Genomic DNA, 26,344 nt, shown 5'->3' with positions numbered 1-26,344 from the left:
CCCCACTACCAGCCCCCATCTACCTCTCAAGCTACTGGGACAGATTTCCTCACTTTGATTAAGTTTTTAGAGGAATCTCGCTTGTATGAGGAGTAGAGAAGAAGAAGGGAAGATGAAACAAGAAGACAAGACAGACAACGTGAAGAAGAAAGAAGAAGGGAACAAGAAGCAATTCGCCTTAGAGAAGATGATCTTAGAAGAGAAGAGGAGAATGTAAGGTTTACTGCCCTCATTCAAACTCTTGCACCAATCATCCATTCTCATTCAGGTACCCTTACACCTGGCACAGAGGTGGTTTCGAACTCCAGTCAACCCTCTCTTCCACCACCACAGAAAGCAACCGCGCAAACGCCACCCCCACTGAAGGCAGATGCAACATTCCAGATGTTCAGGGAATGGAGACGTCGGTGGGATGACTATGCTGTCATGGTGGATCTTTCTAAGCTTCCACGGGAAAAGCAAATGATCCAGATGAGGATGTGTTTAACCCTGGAAACGCAGCGTGTTTTAGAACACACTTCAAATATCTCCCTCTACAGATAAGCCTGTAGATGAAGTCCTGGACGCCTTACAGTCACATATAAAGGGTTTAAGGAATGAAGTACTTAGCTGCAAGCAATCGGAAGGAGAATCTTTCGCTGATTTCTATGTGAAACTTCGACGCCTTGCGGAAGAAGTTGATTTATGCCCAGGTACCGCCGTCGCATGTGAAGAGACCCAGCTGAAAATGATTATCTTGATGGGCATTCGAGACGCGGACTTGGTCCAGAAGTTGATCGCCTTGGATGCCAATTCTTCTTTGCAAGATTTCATCACCACCTGTCAGTCGTATGAGGCGGCTAAAACTGCAACTTCTGCCATACGTGCCCCACCCAATCAGCTGTGTGCTGTTTCGGCCTACAAGAGAAGCAAGAAGTCAAGCGGAAAGCATCCACCTTCGCCGAAACCCTCGAACCCAGCAACTTGGTGCCAGTACTGTGCTCGTCAGCATGATCAAGACAAATGCCCTGTGGCCAACAGTACTTGTAAGAGCTGCGACCGCGTTGGTCATTGGTCCAGGACCATGAAGTGTCCTGCCAGCAAGGTCCAGTGCCGTCTGTGTCACCGCATTGGACACTTCGATAAGTGTTGTAGGGAGAATAAGAAGAATCTTCGTCAGGACAGATCTTCAAGCAACAGTGGTGCCTCTTCAGTCAACAACAAATCGCAAGATTCAAGGACCAGCTGTCGTCGCCTAGGATCACCTCGCACCATTTCCAAGACGCCCAAACCTATCTGGTTTCCTCATTGTCATTTGGCGATGTTAAGTCTCTAGTATTGACATGTTACCAGACACAGGTGCCGATGTCACTGTTATTGGAAAGCAGCACCTTGACACATTGGGTATCTCCAGGAGCTGTTTGCAGACGCCTCCGCAAAGGGCGACGTTCACCGCGGATGGATCTCCAATGTCACCTGCTCTGGGTATATTACAAGCTACCCTTACACTAGGCAAGCGATCCTGTCTCGCCAGGATTCAAGTGCATGAAAATGTGGAATTTCCACTTTTTTTTATCCTATGGTCATTGTGAGGAACTGGCCATAATATCTCCTGATTTCCCTAAACCTATATTAGAAGTCAAACACGTTAATAGAGTCAAGGAGCTACCCATCTCAGCGACCACATCACCTTCAGCAGCAAAGGAATACTTTCTTCAAGAGTTTCAAGATGTGTTAGTCTCGAAAGAAGAGTTGAAGACAGCTCCTCTCAAGCCTATGGCTGGTCCTCCCATGAGAATCCACCTTAAGGATGGTGCAGTGCCTTTTGCCATCCACACCCCAAGACAGATTCCATTCGCTTTTGGAAGGACCAAGTCAAAGAAGAGCTTGACTCCATGGTGGCCCAAGGGATAATCAAACCTGCTGGTGATGACCCGTCAGTTTGGTGCCACCCTCTCATCGTCGTTCCCAAGAATGGGACAGGAGTACGAATCACTGTCGATCTGACCAAGTTGAATAGCCAGGTTTCTCGTCCAGCCCATCCTTCACCCACACCCTACGCCGCTATTCGCAGTGTAGGCCCGAAGGCTCGTTATTTCACCACAGCTGATGCTCTCTATGGTTACTGGCAGATGGAACTGGCAGAAGAAGTCAGACATTTAACCACCTTTTTATTACGCCCATATGGTCGGTTCATACATTGCAGAGGACCGATGGGCTTTGCAGCTACTGGAGACGCCTTCTGCCTGCGAGGTGATATGGTTCTTCAAGGTGTCCAAAACTGTGTTAAGGTCATAGACGACCTTCTCCTCAACGACGAAGACTACGCTACACACCTTCATCGTATCCACGAAGTGCTCACCCGGTGCCGCAAGTTTGGGATCACACTCAACAAGGATAAATTTGTGGTCGCTGCACCCTCCGTGAATTTCTGTGGGTACAATCTCTCAGGAGACGGCATCTCAGCTGATAAGCAGAAAGTCAGTGCCATCAAGGATTTCCAACCCCTGCTAACCTGACAGACCTCAGATCGTTTATGGGATTGGTCAACCAGTTAGCGGAGTTCACGCCTGACATCTCCATTGCAGCCCAACCTTTAAGTCCCCTGATGAGTCCCAAGAGAACATTTGTTTGGACCCCCGACCATGATGAAGCATTTCAACGTGTCAAGTTAGCTCTCACCAGTCCACCAGTTCTCGCCCTCTTTGACCCAGACCTACCTGTTGTTCTTCAGACGGACGCTTCACGCCTCCACGGCATTGGATATGCCCTCCTGTAGGACCACGGTAATGGACACCTGCGTCTAGTTCAGTGGTTTCTCGGTTTCTCCGTTTTCTCGCTGACGCAGAGACACGATATGCCACCATCGAGCTTGAGATGCTAGCCGTTGTCTGGGCAATGTCGAAATGTAGGCTATATTTAGCAGGCCTACAGAATTTTACTCTGATGACGGATCACCAGCCCCTCATACCTATTCTGAACAGTTATACGCTGGATGCCATCGAGAACTCTCGTCTCCAGCGCCTCAAGGAGAAAATCTTGCCCTGCATCTTTACAGCTGTGTGGCGTGCGGGTAAGTTGCTGTGCATCCCAAATGCATTGTCTTGCGCCCCAGTCAGCCACCCCACACAGGAGGACGAGATCTCGGGTGCTTCTTCCGCTGCTCATCTTCGAACTGTCATGGCTGTGAACGCCGTTACGCTTTCAGATGAGTCTCCAGCTCAGGATCCCGACAGGATACTTCAGGATCTTCGTGACGCAGCGAAAGCAGATCCTGCGTATACTCATCTACTCGATTGCGTCACATCAGGATTTCCTCGCAACAGATATGACCTTCACAATTCCTTACTTCCTTATTGGAAACTACGAGAAGATCTCTACGCCGATGGTGACCTTGTCCTGTATGGAGCAAGGGTTGTAGTTCCTGCCGCTCTCCATCGTCGCACCTTGTCCCACTTGCATGACAGCCACAGAGGTGTGGAAGCAACCAAGCGCAGAGCAAGGCAGTCAGTTTTCTGGCCTGGCATTGACTCTGATATTGCCAACACAGTCAGAGCTTGTGAGGCCTGTCAGACATTGCAGCCATCTCAGCCGCAGGAACCTCTAATGAATGAAGACAACCCGACAAGACCTTTCGAGTCCGTCTCAGCCGACTTCTTTGTTGTTGCAGGGAAGTCTTTCCTCGTCGTCGTTGATCGCCTGTCAGGATGGCCTGTTGTCGCACCCTGCCAAGGCGATTGTACCGCTTCCAATACTATCAGGATCTTCCGCCGCTATTTCCGTGACGTTGGTGTCCCCCTTCGCCTAAGGACAGATGGAGGCCCCCAATTCACCAGCGCAGATTCAAGGATTTTATGAAGCGATGGGGAGTTCGACACATGGTAACCTCACCCCACTACCCACAATCGAATGGTCACACTGAAGCCGCTGTGAAGTCGATCAAGCACCTCATCCTCAAAACAGCCCCATCTGGCAACATTGATTGTGAAGCATTTGACCGAGGCTTATTGGAGCTCAGAAATACTCCTAACTTTACTGGACGCTCTCCTGCCCAGATCCTGTATGGCTGTCCTCTCAGGTCATGTATCCCTGCCCACCCTCAAGCATTCTCCAAGGAGTGGCAGGTCAAGACCGAAGATTGTGACCGCCGTGCTGCCGCTTGTTACAAGCAGGTAAAGACCAAGTACGACAAGCATGCTTACCCCTTACCCACGTTGAGTGTCGGACAGCAAGTTCGGATTCAAGACCCGACCTCTCATCATTGGGACAAAGTTGGCACTGTCATGGGTCATGGAAGGTCAAGAGACTATCAAATTCGTCTCCCTAGTGGTCGTGTGTGGTGGCGTAATCGTCGTTTTCTTCGCCTGGTGCCACCCACTAATAGTGACCCCTTTCTCCCTGTCCCTGTGGCCCCTAGCCAGGACCTAGAAAGAGAGTCCTTAGTCAGTATTCCTCCAGTAAACCCACGTCGTTCCCAAAGACTCATGGAAAAGGAGTCCGCTCGAGAATGCACTACGAGCGTGAGGGGAGGGAGGTGTAGGTACTTGAAAAAGACGCATTTCACATGTACCAGTATTATTATGTTATTACGATGTTTCAAACATTATTCACATGTTGCGAGCCATTAGAGTATCCCATGTTAAGTCCAGTAATATGATATGGCAACATTTAAGTATTGGCAACATTGTAATTATTGCCCTCGTGAGGCAGTCTCGTCTCGTCTGTCTGTTTGTTAAGCTGGCTGCTGTTTGTCCCCTGGATCTTGTATATATTTCTACAATAGACATTTAGAACCTACATTTAAGTTGTGTCCTTGCCCCTCCACTTAATTAAGGTTAAGGAGTTTACCAACATACAATATATATATATATATATATATATATATATATATATATATATATATATATATATATATATATATATATATATATACGTATATATATATATATATATATATATATATATATATATATATATATAATATATATATATATATATATATATATATATATTAGTCTTTTGTGCCTTGTATGATAAGGCGCCCTATGAGGTAATGTTAGACTTGCGATAATCTATACGCTAAGTCGGTTGGTATTGCACTTCCATCTTCAATGGAGTGTCTGGGGTTTTGTAGATCACTTACGAAGTCGGTATTATCTTTACGACGATGTGTTAAACTCATGGTTCGGTGAGGTTCTTGTAGAAAACACTAAGTATAAAAAATTATATATTCTTCTGAAGTTTTACATGGTGAAGATCAGGTATGATTGTACAAGTCTTCTAATAACGATAGCTTGATCGCTTCTGCCAATGATGATGGCTAATCCTATTCCTCTACATGATAAAGCTTAGGTAAAGAGGTACAGGTCTTCTAATGACGATAGCTAACTCTGTTCTGCCTGTCTACCATCTCTGTTACAAGTTATGAAGGAACAGACAGTAGTTCGAACATATGAACATACATACAATGACATAGTTTCATACGAACACACAATCAAATGAGACACGCTACAGATCATGTAGGCCGTAGTTGTCTCAAGCAGGGAGCTTGGACTAATGCTTATAAACAATTGAATGACTACAGGTGACGGCATGTTATCTTAGCCTACATACTTATTGTATACGTCATCTTTAGCGTCTCTAGTCTGATCACATTCCTGCAAGCAATCTTTTATATATATGGACTAACATTCCATATTTTTATTATGTAAACACTTACATTAGCTCGGTCAGCTACCAAAACCAACTACTGAATATTACTCAAACTTGACTTGCATTTGACTTATAGGAGTGTGATACAGACACTATGTGAATATATATATATATATATAAGTAAATAAAAATTCATTGTGTACATGAATTGATTCAAGTAATAAAATATAAAACAATGATATTGGTAAATAATAGTGATCACGGATATATAATGATACAGTTTTTCACTTCATCTCATCAAGATACTTATGCTACAGAAAATACTAATGTACTCTGATAATTGCATAGAATGAAGATTAACATGATAAAAATCATATTTTAACTGATAAAAATATCATATATGAATTGATAAAATTATTAATGTTTATGCTGATTGATTCGTTGATTTCTGATTCATTAATCAATATACTAACTCATATATAACTGCAGATATTGGTAAGATGAAAGGTAACAGATTGATTATAGGCTACCTGATTTGTTTATACATATGTATATGGATTAATAATTATTATGATTAATATATGTGCACTTTAAATAGATTCCTATTGCGTACACGCAAAGATATATTAGATTCTGTTATTTATGATCATTTATATAAGAGATTCCTATTGCGTACACGCAAGGATATATTTCGACTCTGTTATTTATGATCAATTATATATAGATTCCTAGTGCGTACACGCAAAAAATATATTTCGATTCTGTTATTTATGATCATTTATATATAGATTCCTAGTGCGTACACGCAAAAAATATATTTCGATTCTGTTATTTATGATCATTTATATATATAGGATACATGACCGAGGTTATACTACTTCACATTTAACTAGCTTTCGAACCACTTTTCGTCCATTACACAGTTCCAGACAACCACCTATAGCCACTGAAACGGCCTTTTTCAATGGTTAAAACAAGGGGAAAATTTGCCTGGCGGGTCCAACGTTCCATTTTGCGCTCATACTTATTCTCTGCATCCTAAGCTACACGATTACGTTCGCGATGAATAAAAAAAACATCCCCAGCACGAGTCCTTCGCCAGCAAAGTAGAGTTGAATATCCTTCGGGTCGTAATTGTCGGAAGTATGTCCCTTTTTGTAGTCGAATTCCGACAGCCGCTGGAGCGTTCCGCATTAAAACGAGATTAACGACGAGATACGGTGTCGGTCGAAGAAGTCCATGAAATTCCTTTCACATTGTAGGCGGTTGTTACTTGACTGTAGTCATCCGCAGCGACGAACGATTTTTTGAAGTTGCTATGTGAAACTCTCGTACTGCAGGATACTGTAACCGGTTCCATTAATCAGCCTGCAAGTGAAATTATACTTGTCACAAGGGCAAAGTAAATTCAGACGACATCCAAATACAGGGGAGGGGAGAGAGCCATTTAGACCAGCCTTAACCCACATGAATTCGCTGATATTTTGGAATTCAGAAGAGTCCGCTGTACAAACATTTTATCCATGGCATTAACAATGAGTGAACCTATCCAGGTCTATGATGACTCGTAAAAATATCCATAATTATAAAAAATAAATAGATATCAATACGAATCTCAAAGAAAATTCGATATTACTGGTAGTAAGTTACTAGACAAAGAAGTGGAAAACGGAGCTAATTGTAAGATTGCCAGGCAACATAAGAGTCAAAGAGAAGATTAATCATGATTCTATGTGCCCTAACAAAAGTTTCATATTCAATTTTCTCGTGCGCATCCTCTGAGGTTAACTTTTAAAACATTATTAATAGGTAGGAGATGCAACGAAAAAACCCACTATGTAACTAATTTCTATATAAACTTTGGGTTTTTCAAGAAAATGTGACATTTTCCCATGAATGTTTTACTTGAATTGTAATAGGCTAATGTTGCAAGTAAATAGTCATATATACATATCTTGATACTTCTAAATGTCTATGAGGTTCAGAAAAAAAAAAATTAATTCATTTTGTTGTTATAGAAATTCTATTTGCTTATTTTGTTCATTAATTTTAAAATGATTGCAAGGCCTTAACTAATTGCATTACACACATGGATAAGAATATGTTATGTGGCCTGTCATGTGACCTATGAACCACATGTGAAGTTCATGAACTAAGCATTCCTTTCTCCAGTCAATCTGCTTTGCAAGCGCAAGATGAAGCCTGTGCAAGCAGATATTTGAGGTTAAAGGAATCAATGCTGATACGGCAGACGCGACAGACCTTCCAGAACTGATGACGTCGTCACCAGCTTAAGAGTTACGTTACTTGCTGTAAGAGATACGACTTTAGGATAAATTTTTTTGTTTTTTTAATACTCGACCCACATGAGAAGAATGTCTGAAAAAAAACAGTACCAAAATTGAACAATATATTAGTTTCATGCTGGAAATCTGCATAATTGTAATTATGTTAAATTAAATATTCCTTATTCAGACTATATGAAAAAGGTTTCCATACAAATTCTATATATATTATTAGCCCTGTATAATTATTATAGATGGATTATTTCATAGATAACATTTTCACTTCTAGACTTCCTGACTTTAAAATTTCTCTTTTATTCTTTATTTATTTATTTATTATTATTATTATTATTTTTTTTTTCATTGACTACGAATATAAATCACCGGGACAGACAATATGTCAGTAGGTTTTGGATATGTGTTTGAACTTTTAGCTTAAATGTCATTACTAAAGCGTTAAGTTAGAGTTCAAATCTTTACGCATATATATTTGGATATTTAATTATCTATGGTTACGTTTTGCTTATTGATTTATCGTGATTCCTTTTTTTATTATAATTTGTAACCCTTCCGACTTCTTACGGAGTGTATTATATTGACTCCACTTGTATCCATATTTATCTTATTTTTTTATATATTTATTTATTTATATATATATTTGATAAATTAATGGTTGGCTTGAATATGTGGAAAAGTGTTCTAGCGGCACCGTATAAGGCTACTTGCGGCATCAATTCTATAGATACAAGATATAAATGATAAAGGTATTTAAAACCGCGAGAACCGCTATAATCCAGTCCGGATCCAACATCACGAGTTGTAACTCGTAAGACATTGACACTTCCTATTTAATTATCCGTTATTCTACCAAACCGATTGACTCGGGTGATCAAAATATATTATTGGTTTTCTTAATGGAAAGGAATTCACACAACGTGTTAAGGAGATTATTATTGATTTACACCACCCGAGTCACAGATTATATGTGTTGAATTCCATGTTTACTGATTTATAGCACTCATAAATATTCGTAACGCACTCAATTTGCGGTGTTTGTTTTTAGTTGCTATTAATTCTATATAACGTGTCAAGGAACTATTAACACTAAGAAGTGTTTATTCCCTCTGTCAGACTCGTAATTCTGTTAATAATTCTACGTATATTCTTTCAAGGATTGATTTGGCACAGGATAGGCCCTTAACTGACAGGTGTCTTAGTGTGTCCCTTGTTTTCATGACACGTGTTACAATCAGTTATGTTGTTTTTTTATATCTGTAAGCATTGTAGGCCAGAAAACAGTGATTTGGCTTTCTCTGTGAAAAAGGAGGGAACCCTGGATGACGGAATGCAACCAGTTTATGACGATTGGTATGAGAAAGATTATTACTACTACCTGGTCGTTAGTCATCTGCTGTGTTCTTCGGGTTTTCCTCGTCACAGACCTACATATAATATTACATTTGATTACATTATTTTGATACACATACTTTAAATATACTTTGCTTTAGGGTTTCTGCTCAGAAGGGTTTGATTGGTTTTGCTTAGCCACTGACCCTGTTTCCGTTTCGAAGTGTTTATTGTTTGGTGTTATGTCTGTTGACTCTTGCTTTGTTCAGTTTGTAACAGTTCTGCGCTCCAACCCAGATATTCAATGCTCGCGATCTCTTGGGTTAAGGAATTTTCTTGTTTAGATACGGTTTTAACAATAGGCACGGATGTTTCTATATTATTTAGTCTAATTAATGGTTCTTTGCAGTATGGTGCGGGCTTGCGGGATAATGCGTCAGCTATGATAATTGCTTTCCCAGGTAGATATCTTATCTTGGCTCCAAAGACCTGAATGATCATTTGTCACCGAGTTCCTTTTGGACTGTGATTAAAGCCTTTGAAAAACTCGGTAAAGGACTCATGTTCAGTAAGGACTTTATCAGGATAGCCATAGATTATGAACTTAAAATGTACTAGTGTTAAAGATACCTAGCCCTTCCTTGCCTATTACTGCATATTTACTTTCAGAGGGCTTAGTTTACATGAATAAAAAGCTATAGGAAAGAACTGTTTATCATATTGCTGAAGTAGTATCCCTCTTACCCCTTGGTCTGAGGCGTCTGTTGCAATAAAAAAAAATTCCTTATTTAAATCAGGGATTTTTAAGTTAGGTAAGCTGCATTTTCCGCTTTTAAGATATCGAACGCCTGTTGATGCTTTCAGACCATAATAAATCTACGCTCTTCTTCGTAAGATCTGTTAAAGGAGCTGTCATGATTGAAGAGTTACATATTTACATACGATTGTAATACCCACTACAGCGCAAAAGTGCTGTATCCCCCTTTTACGTTAATAGGTACCGGAAGTTATGAATAGCCGACACCTTACCTTGGACTACTTTAAGACCTTGACGAGACACATAAAACCTAGATAAACATGTTCGGTTTTTTAAAACTCACATTTAGATATTTTACTCTGAGATTATTTGTCTTTGTCTCTGTAGCACTAGCTCTAGTTTATGTGAATGTACTTCTAAGGTATTAGAAAAGATTATAAGACCAACCATATAAGCATGTAGGGTATCCCCTAAAAGTCTCCAAACACTATATTATAATTTGGGGCGCAACGTAAGCCGGAGGCATACGTAAAAAATTGATAATGTCCCCTGAGTGTGCTGAAAACGGTGTATGAGGTACAATCACTTAGGTAATGGTATCAGGTAAAAACTTTTAAGTAAGTCCAAGTTGGTGAAAAAAATTTATTCTAAGCTAACAGAGATAAGATGTCGTCGGTACATGGCACTGGAAACTATCGGGAGTCGTTTCCTTGTTTAAGCGACAGAAATCTACGCAGATACGCCAAGTCCGATCTTTTAGGGGCATGACGTTTTGAGGGAAAATTATATGGGCTATTTGATTTCCTAATGGCTCCTATTACTAACATATTTCAACTTCGTCATTTATCTCTATTTTGAAATTGCAGTGAGAGTCTATACGAAGGTACGTATATAGCTTTATGTTTGTCCTTAGACCGTATTTTGTGTTAAATTACATCCGTTTTTCCCATAGATCACTCGCAAGTGGAGAAACTTCCTGGTATTCAGGTAAAAGATAAAAAAAAAAATTAAAAAAATTTCTGCTGAATCACCTCTGCTTGAATGACTTTACGGATATTACTTTAGATAGATTATCAGAGAGATTCATCCACGACCGGTTGGGCGTGATTAAAAATTAGCAACAATAAAAAATGCGATATTTATAACTTCGTATCCACGATATGTATACTTTTAGGGCTTTGTTCGCGGAAATCGTTATATTTCAGAGTGTCGGGAAGGATTAAAATTTCATTTCCCAGCAAAGTCTTTTTACACGCACTAAGACATTCGAGGGTGCATGCTTCTCGAGATTTTGCGTGCAAAGTACGACTGCGGTTGTGGAGAATTCTGTTGTGTCATTTGAACAATGTTACGATTTATGAGACAAATGTATAGTTCCTTTATATAAGTTATTATTTGATTAACTGTCTCATTTTGTTCAAACGGATTTTACTATGTTTGAAGGTTTATAGGATTTTCATTTGATAAACACGCCTTATTTTGCAGGATGTAAGATAATATTTTGTATACCCCTAGATGGATCTTACAATTACACTAGATACAGATCAATGTTTTTTATAACTATAGAGGTATCTGTAAGCGCTCGCTTATCCGGACTTCTCATTAGGGAAGTTCGAACAACAGACGGTGAGTCCGTAAATACAGGATAACACTGTGAAATAAATCAAGATATTCTAATTTTTACGGCGCGTACAGTCGGGCTTAATCCACCATACTTATAATAACCTTATGTATTAAAAAAAAAACGAAAACCAAAATGCTCTGATTACTTTATACGGTCGTGTGATGCATAGGGAAATTCCTTTTTTAATTTAAAAAGGTATTTGGGATGTATGATCCAACATCGCTTTTTCCCCACTCTGCTAGAGTCGCTTATTGTGTGGAATTTGCTTTGCTTTGAACACTTCGGCAGTTTTTTGACTGACCTTGACCGCTTGACTAGGTGACCCAGTCACCGAGTTTGCTTGTTTGATTCTGAACGGGCTACTGTTCTATTTCTTTTTGTAATAATTGGGATCCTTCTCTTTATTACCATCGCAACGTATTGTGTGTTTTAGCTTATGTTTTGCTGGTTACGTATAAAGCAATGAATGACGAAACTATTTGGTAACTGAGCGATTACTAATAAAAAAAAAAGCAACAAGTTATCACTACTGCATACAATATTAACTGTTTGTACTTCATTCTTTGCTAAAATTTGAAATAGTGAGGGATCCTGGTCAGCGCATTTAGCCTGATGAAAGTTTTTTACAGACATGTTATTCCTTGCAATCCAGCCATATTTTTAAAGTTGAGTGAGTCATTGAGGTTCGATATTTTATAACTCAAAAAACTCAAGGCTAAAACTGCGATCGGGACTTTGCAAACAGGAGCATTTATGTCATGACCCGAAATAGTGTTACCTCTAATTTATATAGATTTGTACGGGTGTTCCACTTGTTTTTTGTGTGTTTTCTAATCACTACGGTGCTTAACGACCCTATCCATGCATCTGTATAAATACAGACGTCCACTGCGTAAACGCATATTCACTGTTTAATATGATTTGTTACGTAAGGGATTAATAATCACCCAAAATGATAAAATTAACATAGTATATGATTATGATATTTCAGTAGAACTTCTGGAAACAGACACTCAAAGATAAAAAAACTCGCAGTAGCGAAATCTCAATGATGTAGATAATTTCTGTAAAAAAAGTAAGATTAAGAATGTCTCGTAACTTCAGCCACAGGAATAACGAAATTCGACCTGCAAAGGAAACACTCAAAGTTACTCCAAATGAATAAAAAATTGTACTTAGCTTGCTTTTGTGGGAAGTCACGGTGTTCCGATAAACGACACACGGCCTTGGTCCTCCTTCTCTATTTAGCGGATGACCTGGTTTGGCTTCAGTTTCCCCCCGTGCGCGTTGTTTCGATGATTCGAGCCCTTGAAAGATCCGATGCTGCAGACGCGTTCGGTTTGTTTCTTGAAGTTCCGGAAACGCTCACTAACGATGTTTCTTGAATGATTCTAATGAGAGACGAAGCTTGCGTTGTCGTAAGAAAAAGACACGTCGGTTTTGTTTCTTGAAGTTATTCACTAAACGATGATACTAAATTGTTGAAGAATCTGTTGCTTTCGTCGTCGTTGAAGAGTTCTTATTGTTTTCTGAAGTCGCTCACTAACGATGATACTAGGTTGCTTGAAGAATCTGCTGCTTCCGTCGTCGTTGACTTCTTATGATACATGATTTATTATTCTGATTTTTCTTCGTAGGACGTTGTAGAGTTCTTCTGGTACGCTGGCCACCAATATTAGGGCTTGTGCCTTATATGATAAGGCGCCCCCACTATGAGGTAATGTTAGACTTGCGATAATCTATACGCTAAGTCGGTTGGTATTGCACTTCCATCTTCAATGGGAGTGTCTGGGGTTTTGTAGATCACTTACGAAGTCGGTAGTCGGATTATCTTTACGACGATGTGTTAAACTCATGGTTCGGTGAGGTTCTTGTAGAAAACACTAAGTATAAAAAATTATATATTCTTCTGAAGTTTTACATGGTGAAGATCAGGTATGATTGTACAAGTCTTCTAATAACGATAGCTTGATCGCTTCTGCCAATGATGATGGCTAATCCTATTCCTCTACATGATAAAGCTTAGGTAAAGAGGTACAGGTCTTCTAATGACGATAGCTAACTCTGTTCTGCCTGTCTACCATCTCTGTTACAAGTTATGAAGGAACAGACAGTAGTTGAACATATGAACATACATACAATGACATAGTTTCATACGAACACACAATCAAATGAGACACGCTACAGATCACGTAGGCCGTAGTTGTCTCAAGCAGGGAGCTTGGACTAATGCTTATAAACAATTGAATGACTACAGGTGACGGCATGTTATCTTAGCCTACATACTTATTGTATACGTCATCTTTAGCGTCTCTAGTCTGATCACATTCCTGCAAGCAATCTTTTATATGTATGGACTAACATTCCATATATTATGTAAACACTATATATATATATAGATACCTATATCATATATATATATATATATATATATATATATATGATATATATATATAATTATATATATATGTATATACATATATATATATATATATATATATATATATATATATATATATATATATATATATATATATAAATTCACGAATTTATAGACAACAAATAATCTAAGGCCTTTTAACATCGTTCGTTTCACACTCCGATAAGCGACTTTATCCTGGAAATCAAGACACGACTTTTTTTTTCAAGACTTGACTTTTGTTTTTTTTTACAAGAAGCACTTCTGATGTAAAATCGGCGTATTTTTCACACTTCAAAGTATTCCGCCCATTTGATGTGGATAAGAAAATGTTCAGTTTCCCTGAAGACATAATAGGAAAGACTGGAAAGTGGAAAGGGCAGTTTGTTGTCGTTTACAGTAATACAATTCTCGATTTCATGCTGCCAAGATGTTTGATACGAAAGAGCTTCAAAGGAGAGATTTTGCAATAAAAGTAATAAAATCACCCATCTGTTATTTCGCAACGTCGATTGATTCATGATAGTTGAAAATATCATAAGGGACGAATGAATGATATGTAAACAGGAAGATGAAGATTCTTCTCTCTCTCTCTCTCTATCTCATATATATATATATATATATATATATATATATATATATATATATATATATATATATATATAGAGATATATCTATATGTATGATATATATATATATATGTATATATATAGTAATATATATATATATATATATATATATATATGTATATATATATATATATATATATATATATATATATATATATATATATATATATACATATATATATATATATATATATATATATATATATATATATATATATATATATATATATATATTTCGAGCTACAAATGTCCTTTGATATCTAATTCCGAGGTAGAGCGAATTAGATATTAAAGGACATTTGTAGCTCGTATGATTTATATGAATCACGGTGATGTGATAATTATTCACAACATGGCTACGTTCGTCAAACGTTCGAATTGGCTAACATGGTAGAGGGGGTTGCATATCGATTCTAATTTCGAAAAAACCGAGTTCGACGGTGATTTGCAAGGTCAGAATCGGTATAAACTTATAGCCTCACTGTTAGCCGAATCGGTAACGTAAATGTCGTCCTGATTTCGTGCCTGTCCGCTGGACGGTAGTTCGATCCCATGAGGGGACGAGATTATTATAAAAAAAAAAATTCCCCTTCGGTTTACATTTATAAAAATATATCAATGACGAGGTAGAGGGAATTAGATATTAAAGGACATTTGTAGCTCGAATGATTTATATGAATCACGGTGATGTGATAATTATTCATATATGTATATGTATACATATATATATATATATATATATATATATATATATATATATTGAGTTTGTGTGTGTCCCTAACAGGTTGTGACTCCAGAGATATGCAATGAATCAACTGTATTTCACCGCAATCATACCTAAACTCATTTACTACCTTATCCACCCACCTTAACTTTTGAAAAACGTACCTCATATAATCTCCTTTCTTCCCTTCATAAATATTTTCAGTACCTCATAGCATTATTTATTTGTTTCATTATTTGTATCGCTTGTTCTAGTTACACAAACACAGCTTATTGATTTGGTCAATAGATTCACGAACAACTTGAAACTGCGTATGTTCGATTATGGTCCACTTTTCATTCGTTTTCTCCCCATCATCATGCTGCCTAACATCCATGTTAGGAAACTTCCTTTTTTTTACTCAGAGTTCCATTGAAGGGGATTTCCCTCCTTCAAGGAGTGCATACCTCAAAATGAAGTGTTCATCAGCCGTGGTATATTGTGTGATAGGATTACAAGCCATTATCACTACATAGGGCAGCAGAGACCAAATAGTATTACTGGCAATTACTGTTACTAGCAAACATATGTATACAGAAATCATGTATGAAAATTCGTAAAGTACTACGTCTACGGGCGTAGCCAGCCTCGTTTCACGGGCAGAACCAGCTCCGTTTCAGGGAATCCCTTCTCACCCCACCCCCTTCGGAGGGTCGGGGGGAGGTAGGATGAAACCCCATTATCAACCATCTTAGGGACCCCCATTAAACCCTGCCAAGTTTCATGCCCATCGGACCAGCCGTTTGGCCGTGATTGAATGACAGACGGACGGACAGACATTAAGCCCATTATAGTATGATAGTTGTAAAAGATGATACATTTCTTAACTTAATATTCACTTCCCTAAGCATTGCATTATGGCCATCTACTCATCTACTCATATAGTAGTGAAATATGAAAACATTCTCATATTTACTTCCCCAAGTACTATATGATAACCATCTACTCATGATACGTTTTTAGAAAATCAATTGATAGCTTTATCTATGCGAGGTCTTTCCACTTGCCCAAGTACTATATCATTCATGATACGTTTTCAGAGAATTCATTGCTATCGTTATGTATGAGAGGTCTATACTAGTATGTCTTCTTTAATTCATGTCAATTTTCTTTTTGAAAATTTGCGCTGTTGTTTACATAAGAATGATCTCCTAGCAATGGCGCCAGGCAGTGAATATCACAGACTGCTTTGGTTACTATGCGCTGTCCAATGAAATGCAAAGAACACAATATGAATCTTATTCGTTTCATGTAACCTTTGTTATAATGACGTTCGCCATCTGTTAAAAATCATGGAAACTATATCATTGACAGTAGAAGTATAATTATAGCTATTTCATTAGTGTTTCTACGCTTATATCTCCGCTTTCTGCTGCGACCTTCTAATGTCATTCTCATATTTGATTGTTCTGGACGCGGTCTCAATCTCTTATATAGCGAAAGTTAATTAGATGAGTTGCGAGTGACTGGGTGTGCAATAACCATTCTGAGTCAATACCAGGGTTCTTAGTTAATGCAAGTTTCAATTATGTTCCCTGACAGGCTCATTTTCATGGTAATGAACTGTCGCGACTTGAGGGAGCGCAATTTGACCTTTTCGTGGAAGTCGATTATGGATTTTAAAAATTTATTTTAAAAATTTATATTTTGACTGCATGAAGGGTCGCAAAACATTTTGGCGTAGTGTACGTCCTAAACAGCCACGCATTATCGAACATGCTTGTTACGGACCAATTCTTAAATACTTAAAAGTTTATTACCGCCAGATTCAGGCGCATAACATATTTAATTTATTGTCCTTTTATCTCTTTATATATATAGCTTGAGCTTTAATAATAATGATCTTCAGCAGAAACATTAGAGTGGAATAATAAAACATACGAAAACATTTTAAATAGTTATTAACAAAAGAAAAACCCATAAACGTATAAACGAAGTAATGAAAAACGTTACAAAACAATCCAACTGAAAGTTACAATAGTTAACTAGGCAATGAAATTCTGAAAGTTACAGTTTCTTAAACGGAGGTGAGGCAAGTATTATATAATTAATAATACTGATCCAAATGATCAGGGGGACACCCCACGGGAACATCTGCAAGAGGGACAAATCACATGGTTGCTATCAACAGTCAAGAACAGGGCTAACTTCCTCGTTGAGACGAATCCTCATCAACTATATCGTCCGAGAATATATACCGTGCAAGTTCATTGAAGCATTCAGCTTCCACAAAGCGCGCTTTGACCATAAATTCGCTACCTTCGTAGCCAACGATGCACGATTCCCAGGACGATCACCGAAGTATAGCCAAAATCACACTCGTAACGCACAACTATTAGAACGTCCACCCTCTTCTACTGCAGAGTTCCGTGTCCCGCCTGAAGTATACCTCACCTACAAACTATCACGGGATCGTAACAATGCTTGCCAAACAGATTTTTTTCAATCATAACTTACTGTCATGGACTGAGTTCCTCGTTGGTTTTGTTTGTATGGTGTTTTTACGTTGCATGGAACCAGCGGTTATTCAGCAACGGGACCAGCGGCTTTACGTGACTTCCGAAACACGTCGAGAGTGAACTTCTGTCACCAGAAATACACATCTCTCACACCTCAATGGAATGCCCGAGAATAGAACTCGCGAGTTCCTCGTTGGACGAGTGGTTTTCGCGCTCGGCTATCGATCCGGTAGTCCGAAGTCCGATTCTCGGCTCGGCCAACGCGGAATCAGAGGAATTTAGTTCTGGTCATAGACCTATGGTTCTGGTGATAGAAATTCATTTCTCGATATAAAGTGGTTCGGATCCCACAATAAGCTGTAGGTCCCGTTGCTAGGTGACCAATTGGTTCCTAGCCACATAAAAATATCTAATCCTGTGGTCGTTATACTAAGATATACGTAACTTGAACTGTCATGGACTGCAGTAAAATTGATGAAACATCATTAGTGTCAGGCCCTGTTTAGAAGCTATGATCCCACTGGGTGGTATTCTGTTCATTATTACACGTTTTAAGGGCAGTCCCTTACATTTGGAAAACTAACTTACGTAGAAGAGAACGGAAAACAATTGATTTTGCTGAGATTACGAGGTTTTGACAATCATTTGAAATAGGGTTATTTATTGTTAAAGCATCTCTTTAAGGTTTCTATTGGGAAGTAAAGCACGGCAGTTTGGGCTGTAATACCCAAATGGTATTTATAACTTTTTGGATTTTCCCTTTTTTTTTATATATTTTTGTTATCAAACTCATTTAAACTAGGCGACAGCATCATCTTAAGCATATCTTTTATTCCGCCTACTTTCCATAAGAATCCTTTCCACCGCTCTGGGATTATCAGTCATACAGAAGTATTAAAATACTCAACAAGGCGAACTCATGCAGATTTTAGGAGTTTACTGTCTCTTGGGAATTTTGTCTGACTGAAATCACTTTCATTAAAGAAAAACTAAATGATATTGAAGTGGAATGACTCTCTCTCTCTCTCTCTCTCTCTCTCTCTCTCTCTCTCTCTCTCTCTCTCTCTCTCTCTCACCAAACGCAAATTCTCTTTATTATGGAACTCATTTGATACTGGGAAGGGTACGGGAATATTCCTTCGCAAAAGATTCTTTTAAATCCTGAATTTGTAAAAATTTTAAACACTGGCATTTTAACATGTTTATACGGCGTTCATTCCTTCGTTAATGGGGAAACATTAATCCGATTTTGCTAATGAAAGCTAACGTTGAGGATTCAGCCGTTCACACCAAATCCAGTGTTTTGAATTTACGTTATAAAAATATTAAATTTGCGACGGTTTGGATGGCATTCTTTTGCAATATTGTGGCAATCAATTTACCGGCGGTATCTGGCAACCCTCCACCACCTCGAGCATGATACTCAAGATTTGCGTCTGAATCTCAATTAAGTTCTCACACACCTGAGATATTTCTATATTTTCCTTTGGTTTGGTTACAACAATTTCAAAACGAAAAGGCCAAATCAACCTACTCAAAAATACAAAGGACGAGATAAAGAATAAGTCAGTTGTCAAGATTCGCTCAGTGTGGAAATATGACAAAGAAAAAGACTGTTATTAAAAAATGCTAAGTATTGTCATATTTTTCTTGTTCATTGTAGTCTATAAATGCTCTGTAACACAAGAAAGAGGATGCCTCTGCATAGTAAAGCAATAATGATTTGCATTGTGTTACAAAATACATGGATCCATTCTTTATATCCCCCAATTTATTGTATAGTTTCAGTTTCTCGCAATTCCGGAATGATAACAAACTGACCATTTACTTGAAAGATAAAACCAAAGATAAAACTAAATCGAAATCTATTGACAAGAGTAAAAAGCAAGCTGTCCCTTATTCAGTGCAATAACGAGGCAATAATAAAGTAAAAAAGATTTAATAACTCCATCAAAGAATGAAAATTTTGATTAAAAGTTCGGGAACGCGGTTAATACGTCATCGATCTTCCTGGACCCAAATGGAATGTAGTACCTACGTCGGCCAACCTGCCATGACAGAAATAAATAGATAAATAAAAAAAACAAGCACGGCATTACTTAAGGCCCTTTGCAGCATTGCTTCAGCTTCTAGTTGCAACCCATTTCGTCCCTTTTACTGGCCCTCATTTCATATTCTCTTTCTTCCTTCTTACTTTCCGCCCTCTCCTAACAATTGATTCATGGTGTAACTCAAATGATTCATGGTGTAACTGTGATGTTTTCCTTCCTCCTGTTACGCCTTTCAAACCTTTTACCGTCAATTTCCGTCTCAGCGCTGAATGATCTCATAGGTCCCAGTGCTTGGCCGAAATTCTATATTCAATTGAATAAAATGAATAACTATACTAAATAAATAAAATAAGTAAGCTAAATAGGGAAATAAAACGAATAAGTATATCAGAATGATAAATGAATAAAATAATTTGATAAAAAAATTAGAATTAATAACTATATATACTAGATTAATAATTGCATAGAATAAGTAACCATATTAACTGAATAAATAAAAAAAATAAATAAGTCAAATAAAGTAATAAAATGAATAACTATATTAAATTGAGGAACAGTTGAGTAAACTATATTACACTTAGAAATGATTAAGATAAATAAAATATATAGCGAAATAAAATGAATAACTAAATTAAATTGGATAAATGATTGAAATGAATAAGTTAATCAAGGAAATGAAATTATTAACTAAATTAAATTAATACACGAATAAAATAAATAAGTTAAAGAAATAAAATCAATAACTATATTTCATTATTAAATGAATAAAATGAATAAGTTAAATAAATAAATAGATAAATAGATGAGTAAATAAAGGAACTCAATAGATAAGTGACTAAGTGATTTAATAAATACACAGAAACATCAATAGATCAATAAAAAATTAATGGATAAATAAATTATATAAACAAATAAGTGACTGAATAGAAAGACCTTTTAATTAAAACTAAATAAAAAGATAAATACATAAATAACTAATAAATAAACAAATAAAAAATAAATAAGTACATTTAAATAGATATGAAAATAACTAATAAATAAATAAAAAATAATAAAGTAGATTTCATAAGTAAGGGAATTAAAATAAATATAAAAATAACTACTAAATACATTAAGTAAAAAAACTAACGATTAGTTTCATAAGTGAATAAATTAAATGAAAATAAACATAAAATAGAAAAATAACCAAGAAATAAATAAAGAGATAAATTAATAAGTAGATTCCATAAGTAAATAATTTAAGTGAAAACAAATAGGTTGCATGAACCAATAATAAATAGATCAGTAAAATCTTCCAGAGAAGGACACAGCTTCAAAGTTATAATATTCATTACGTTTAAATTGTTGGCAAACTCGTAATTGCTGTATTTAGGTTTCCACATTTGCATTTCTCAGATGTCCGAAATTCTAGACGCAATCAAGTTAGTTTAGTTATAACTGTGCCGGTGGCGTTGGTCATATGGCTTGAGAGGGAAGTATAAAAATTTAATTCAATTTATCGACTCGAGCCTGCTTGATTTTATGGGAAATTGTGCACCATCTCTGTTCATTTACATGCATACATGCGCACATACTTATATATGTATGTGCGCATACATCTATATGTATACGTATGCGTATACATATATATATATGTATGTATATATATATATATATATATATATATATATATGTATGTATACGTATGCATACACACCCATATGTATATATATCTGTGTGTGTTTGTGAAAAGTTAGTCTTTCGATCGAGCATATAACTAAAATATATGCAAATTAATACGTCCACCCCCCCAAAAAAAAAAAAAAACCTTTCCACTCGAATTATTTCCATCATAAAAATCATATAATCTAATTGATCTTTTTTTATTTCATTTTATTAAGACGATATTGAAATTGGTCTCCTGCGTCCATGTAAGACTTATGGTCTTAGTGTCATTTATTTACAAAAGTAAAACGTTTCAAGAGCACACAGCTGAAACTTGTCTTATACATATCACAAACCTTCGGCAACTTGTCTCTTGCATATTACAATCATGTTGAAAATAAATCAAAGGGCTTAGGCAACTTGTCTCTTATATATTTTAAACATGTTGAAAATAAGTCAATGGCCCTGGGAAACTTTTCTTTGACATATTACAAATATGTTGAAAATATATCAACGACCATAGGCAACTTATGTCTTACAAATTGCAGACATCTTGGAAATAAGTCAACGACCATAGGTAACTTTTCTTTTACATATTACAAACATGTTGGAAATAAGTCAACAACTGTAGACAGCTTGTCTCTTACATATTACAAACATGTTGAAAGTATGTCAACCACCATAGGCAACTTTTATTTGACATATTACAAACATGTTGAAAATAGGTCATCGACCATAAGAAACTTTTCTTTACATATTACAAACATGTTGGAAATAGATCAACGACCATAGGCAACTTGTCTCTTACATATGACAAACATGTTGAAAACAAGTACCTACAATTCTTTTCCCGCTTTTATTACCTAAAATCTTGACTTAATAAAAATCGACTCTTCAATTACATACAAGTTATTTACTTACTTTACATTTAAGTGCAACGACTATATCCTCTGTTTTTAACGTATTTTTAAAATGAAATTGTTTTTTTTTTTTTTACACAAAAATATATGTATTTTTTAACGACAAAAAACACCATATGAAATTTATCAATCTGCTGAAAAGAGTATTTAAGACTACAAACACTCCATCACTCAAATGGAAATGGAGAGCTTTCCAGCAAGATAAAAATAAACTAAACCCTTTACATAGCACCGATGCTTTTTGTCGTGATATGTGAAATTCGTTCATAAGAAGATTTAGATTTTTGCGTCCTGTATTGGAGGGATTTTTTTCGATCGTTCACTGAGTTCTGCTAGATAAAATCTTACAATACTAAACATGAAATGAAATTCGTAGCAGCTGTAGTTTGAAAAACAAGAATATATGAAAAACAGTTTTTGAAAAACATAGGACAGTGCGAATTTGAATCAGAAGGTAAGAGAAGTACTGTTTTTACAATACGTATATTTGAATTATTATTTTAATTGATATTATTTTGCTTGCCAGGATGAACTTACATTTGACTATCAAGTCTTATTAATAGAATGAAAATAAACTTGAACCTGATATTCTGTTTCAAAATTCAATTTTGTCGTAACACATAACAAAAAGGTTTTGTATAATATTGTATATGCAAGGTTTCATAAAAAAAAGAACATTATTAATCTACTTATAGTTGAGTCTTAAATACTCAAAACTATTTATTTTCAGAGCATTTACCTGATAATTTACATATACACTTCTTAATCGCCTGAGCTCAGTAAATAACAGGAGACAGTTTTACCAATTTAAAATGCATTCGACATAAATAACTCCTTTTTTCTTACTTGAATTATTGCATTAAGTCGTTATCAAAAGAAGGTTATTGATAGGAAGAAAATATTCACAATTCAGATGTTCAGGGAAGAATTTGTGGAGGAAGACTAAAGTATTCGCATGAAGTGCTACAATCAAAGGACGATAGTATTCAGGAAGAACGGGAAGGTATTTAGTCTGTGGGGTGTACTCATAATTATACGCGGATCTCATGTATAAAAAGGAGTTTAAATTGCAGTTTTCTGAATAGCAAGTTTAACCTTGATTCATACAATACAAAAATATATATCTTGCTCCATTTGATTTATATCTATGTCTGAAACGTCATCAGTCATGACTCTAAGGCTGTGTTTATACATTGCTGAAAAGAGGATGTCTTGTAACAGCCCAGGCGGTGCAATAAATGTGGGACCTAATTAATGATGCCATTAAAAAATACCTGTAGTAACATGAGTCTTGAAATGGAGAAAAAAATATACAGTTATGAATGGGTACTCATATCTATATATTTTGAGTATGCGTACCTATACATGAACGTGGATTTATTTCTGTAATAGGACCATTACTCTACAGATGTTCACCATATAAAATCGTGAATATTTACTTTGAGATGAAAAACAAGAAAGTAGGTAATACAGTCGCACTTCCATAAATAGTTCCTCGTTGGACGAGGGGGTTACATGCTCGCGTACCGATTTGGTAGTCTCGAGTTCGCTTTCCCGCTTTGGCGAGATGCGGAATCAGACGAATTTATTTCTAGCGATTAGAAATTCATTTCTCGATATAATGTGGTTCGGCTCTCACAATAAGCTGTAGGTCCCGTTGCTAAGTAACCAATTGGTTCCTAGCCAAGTAGAAATATCTAGTCCTTCTGGCCAGCCCTAGGTGAGCTTAACTGTTAAGCAGCTTAGTGATCTGGTTAAGCTAAGATATGCTTTGACTTTTCCATGTCATATTCTTTGAGTATTTACCTATATGCTACTTTATAAATTGTATATTTTTTTGTATAAATAATGCAATAATATATGCTTTCTTTCATCCTCTATTTTTGCTTTCGTTGGGTAGGGTGTCCTGTTAAATTCATACATATACTCCTTCAAAAGGCGTGTTTGTAGATATTATCTTATTAACCATTAAAACAAATAAATTGGTGAATCTCGTTTATCTGGCACTTGGCACCTAATTAATTATCGGCCTTCAGAGGTCTCACAGCAAAGGAAGCTCAGCTCCTTATCCATAACAGACCACTTGCCAGCTCTCTGGATCGTGAACGTTGTAATTAATCGGACCATTCATATAAACACTCATTCACTTCTCGTATTCGTTGAAAAGGGGTCCCATAGATGAAGAGGGAAATCCACTGAGAATTATCGCTATTCAGACAGAGGTACTTTTCAACCTTATTTCAGAACCGTTTGAATTTAGAGGGCTTAGTCCCAGCTCTAATGATATATAGATGAAGAGGAGGAGGCAATGAAACGTGGTTTGAATTTATTTTGAATTATGTCTAACGAGCTTGATGTTGCGCGCTATGCGCGTTGGAACCCGGCACTGCCCGTCATGTCTCCCCTACCATCCCAATCCCTTAGTTTCCCTGCATCCAATAGGGGAGGACAAACAGGTTTGCAGCAGGATGGTACACCATATCTTAAAAACTAACCATAGAATCTTCTTGAGCTCAATCTCATTAAGTTTCATACGCCCAAATTAATTACAAGATACTTCTCAGAACTAGCCTAACCTAACCTAACCTAGGGGTGTGGCTGAAAAACCGGGGCTGGCGCAATACTAGTTTACATCTCGGGAATTTGACATCGGGGTAGACAAACAAGATCCACTCAGATTTTTTTTTTCTATAGATTGAAATGAAATACACATATAGTCTCAGATGAGGTTTAAAGAAACAGGACATCTACAAGTATTTAAATTATTATACTAATTTTGATAAAATATAATACTTGAATGCCGTTGCCTCAAATTTCTAATGAAAGGAATAACTAATGAATCCCTATTGCCGTAAGTTATGATATACAGGGTGTCCATAAAGGCCCAGTACCATTACAAGTATTTATTGCTCAGAATGGTACTGGAACTTTATGGACACCTTGTACATAATTAATTTACTGATTCAGCTTATTCATTACCTTCCTGAAGTTAGTTAATCTAGAGATATAAACATGAATCATTTCCAAACTGTCCTGGTTAAGCATCATATACCTGGTTAAGCATCATATACACCATTTTTATCATAAAACTACTTTATAAATCATCAACCTTTTATCTATATCGTGTACCCAGCAACCTCTGCGGGTCTTCTTTACAAATTTGACCTTAAGTTGTTTCTAGGCCCACTCAAATCATACACAGCTTGGACCTATATTTAAAGACTTTCCCCATAACTCCATAAAATTAATTTGATCCATGCACCCTATTCCTAGTTCAAATTATTATTATTATTATTATTATTATTATTATTATTATTATTATTATTATTATTATTATTATTATTATTATTAAGCTTATTGGGTAAACATCTCAGTCACGAGGGCACAAGTAATGTTCTTTGAGGTCCACAATAACATAATGATGGAAACAGTAGTAAAATTTTATAAAACTATATAAAAGCTTTCGAACCGTACACTGGGTTCATCTTCAGTCGAATGAACAATTTAACATAATTTATGTTAAATTGTTCAATCGACTGAAGATTAACCCTGGGTGGGATTCGAAAGCTTTTATATAGTTTAATAAAATTTTACTACTGTTACCATCAGTATATTATTTTGGACCTCAAAGAACATTAAGATTATTCACAAGATGAAACTTATTCATTTGAAACTCACCCACAGGGGCCATTGACTTGAAATTCAGGCTTCCAAAGAATATGGTGTTCGCCTACAAGAGGCAACAGGAAGTGACAGGAAATAAAGGAAGAAGAGATCGTTTATTAGAAAAGAAAAATGAATTGAAAAACGAATAA

At 36.6% G+C, this 26,344-nt stretch overlaps 1 protein-coding gene across 1 annotated transcript; it reads left to right on the top strand.

The window, feature by feature from the left end:
* Positions 1-2,817: 2,817 nt before the first annotated feature.
* LOC135218021 (uncharacterized) lies at positions 2,818-26,344 on the top strand. The gene is made up of 2 exons (XM_064254166.1): positions 2,818-4,515; positions 26,214-26,344. Exons 1-2 carry the CDS (start codon positions 3,834-3,836, stop codon positions 26,342-26,344), a joined length of 813 nt encoding a protein of 270 aa, XP_064110236.1. The 5' UTR covers positions 2,818-3,833.

This window comes from Macrobrachium nipponense, chromosome 9 (assembly GCF_015104395.2).
Source record: "Macrobrachium nipponense isolate FS-2020 chromosome 9, ASM1510439v2, whole genome shotgun sequence".
Classification (NCBI taxonomy): domain Eukaryota; kingdom Metazoa; phylum Arthropoda; class Malacostraca; order Decapoda; family Palaemonidae; genus Macrobrachium; species Macrobrachium nipponense.
The sequence above is the reverse complement of the archived record's forward strand: the minus strand, read 5'-3'. Positions and strand labels throughout refer to the sequence as shown.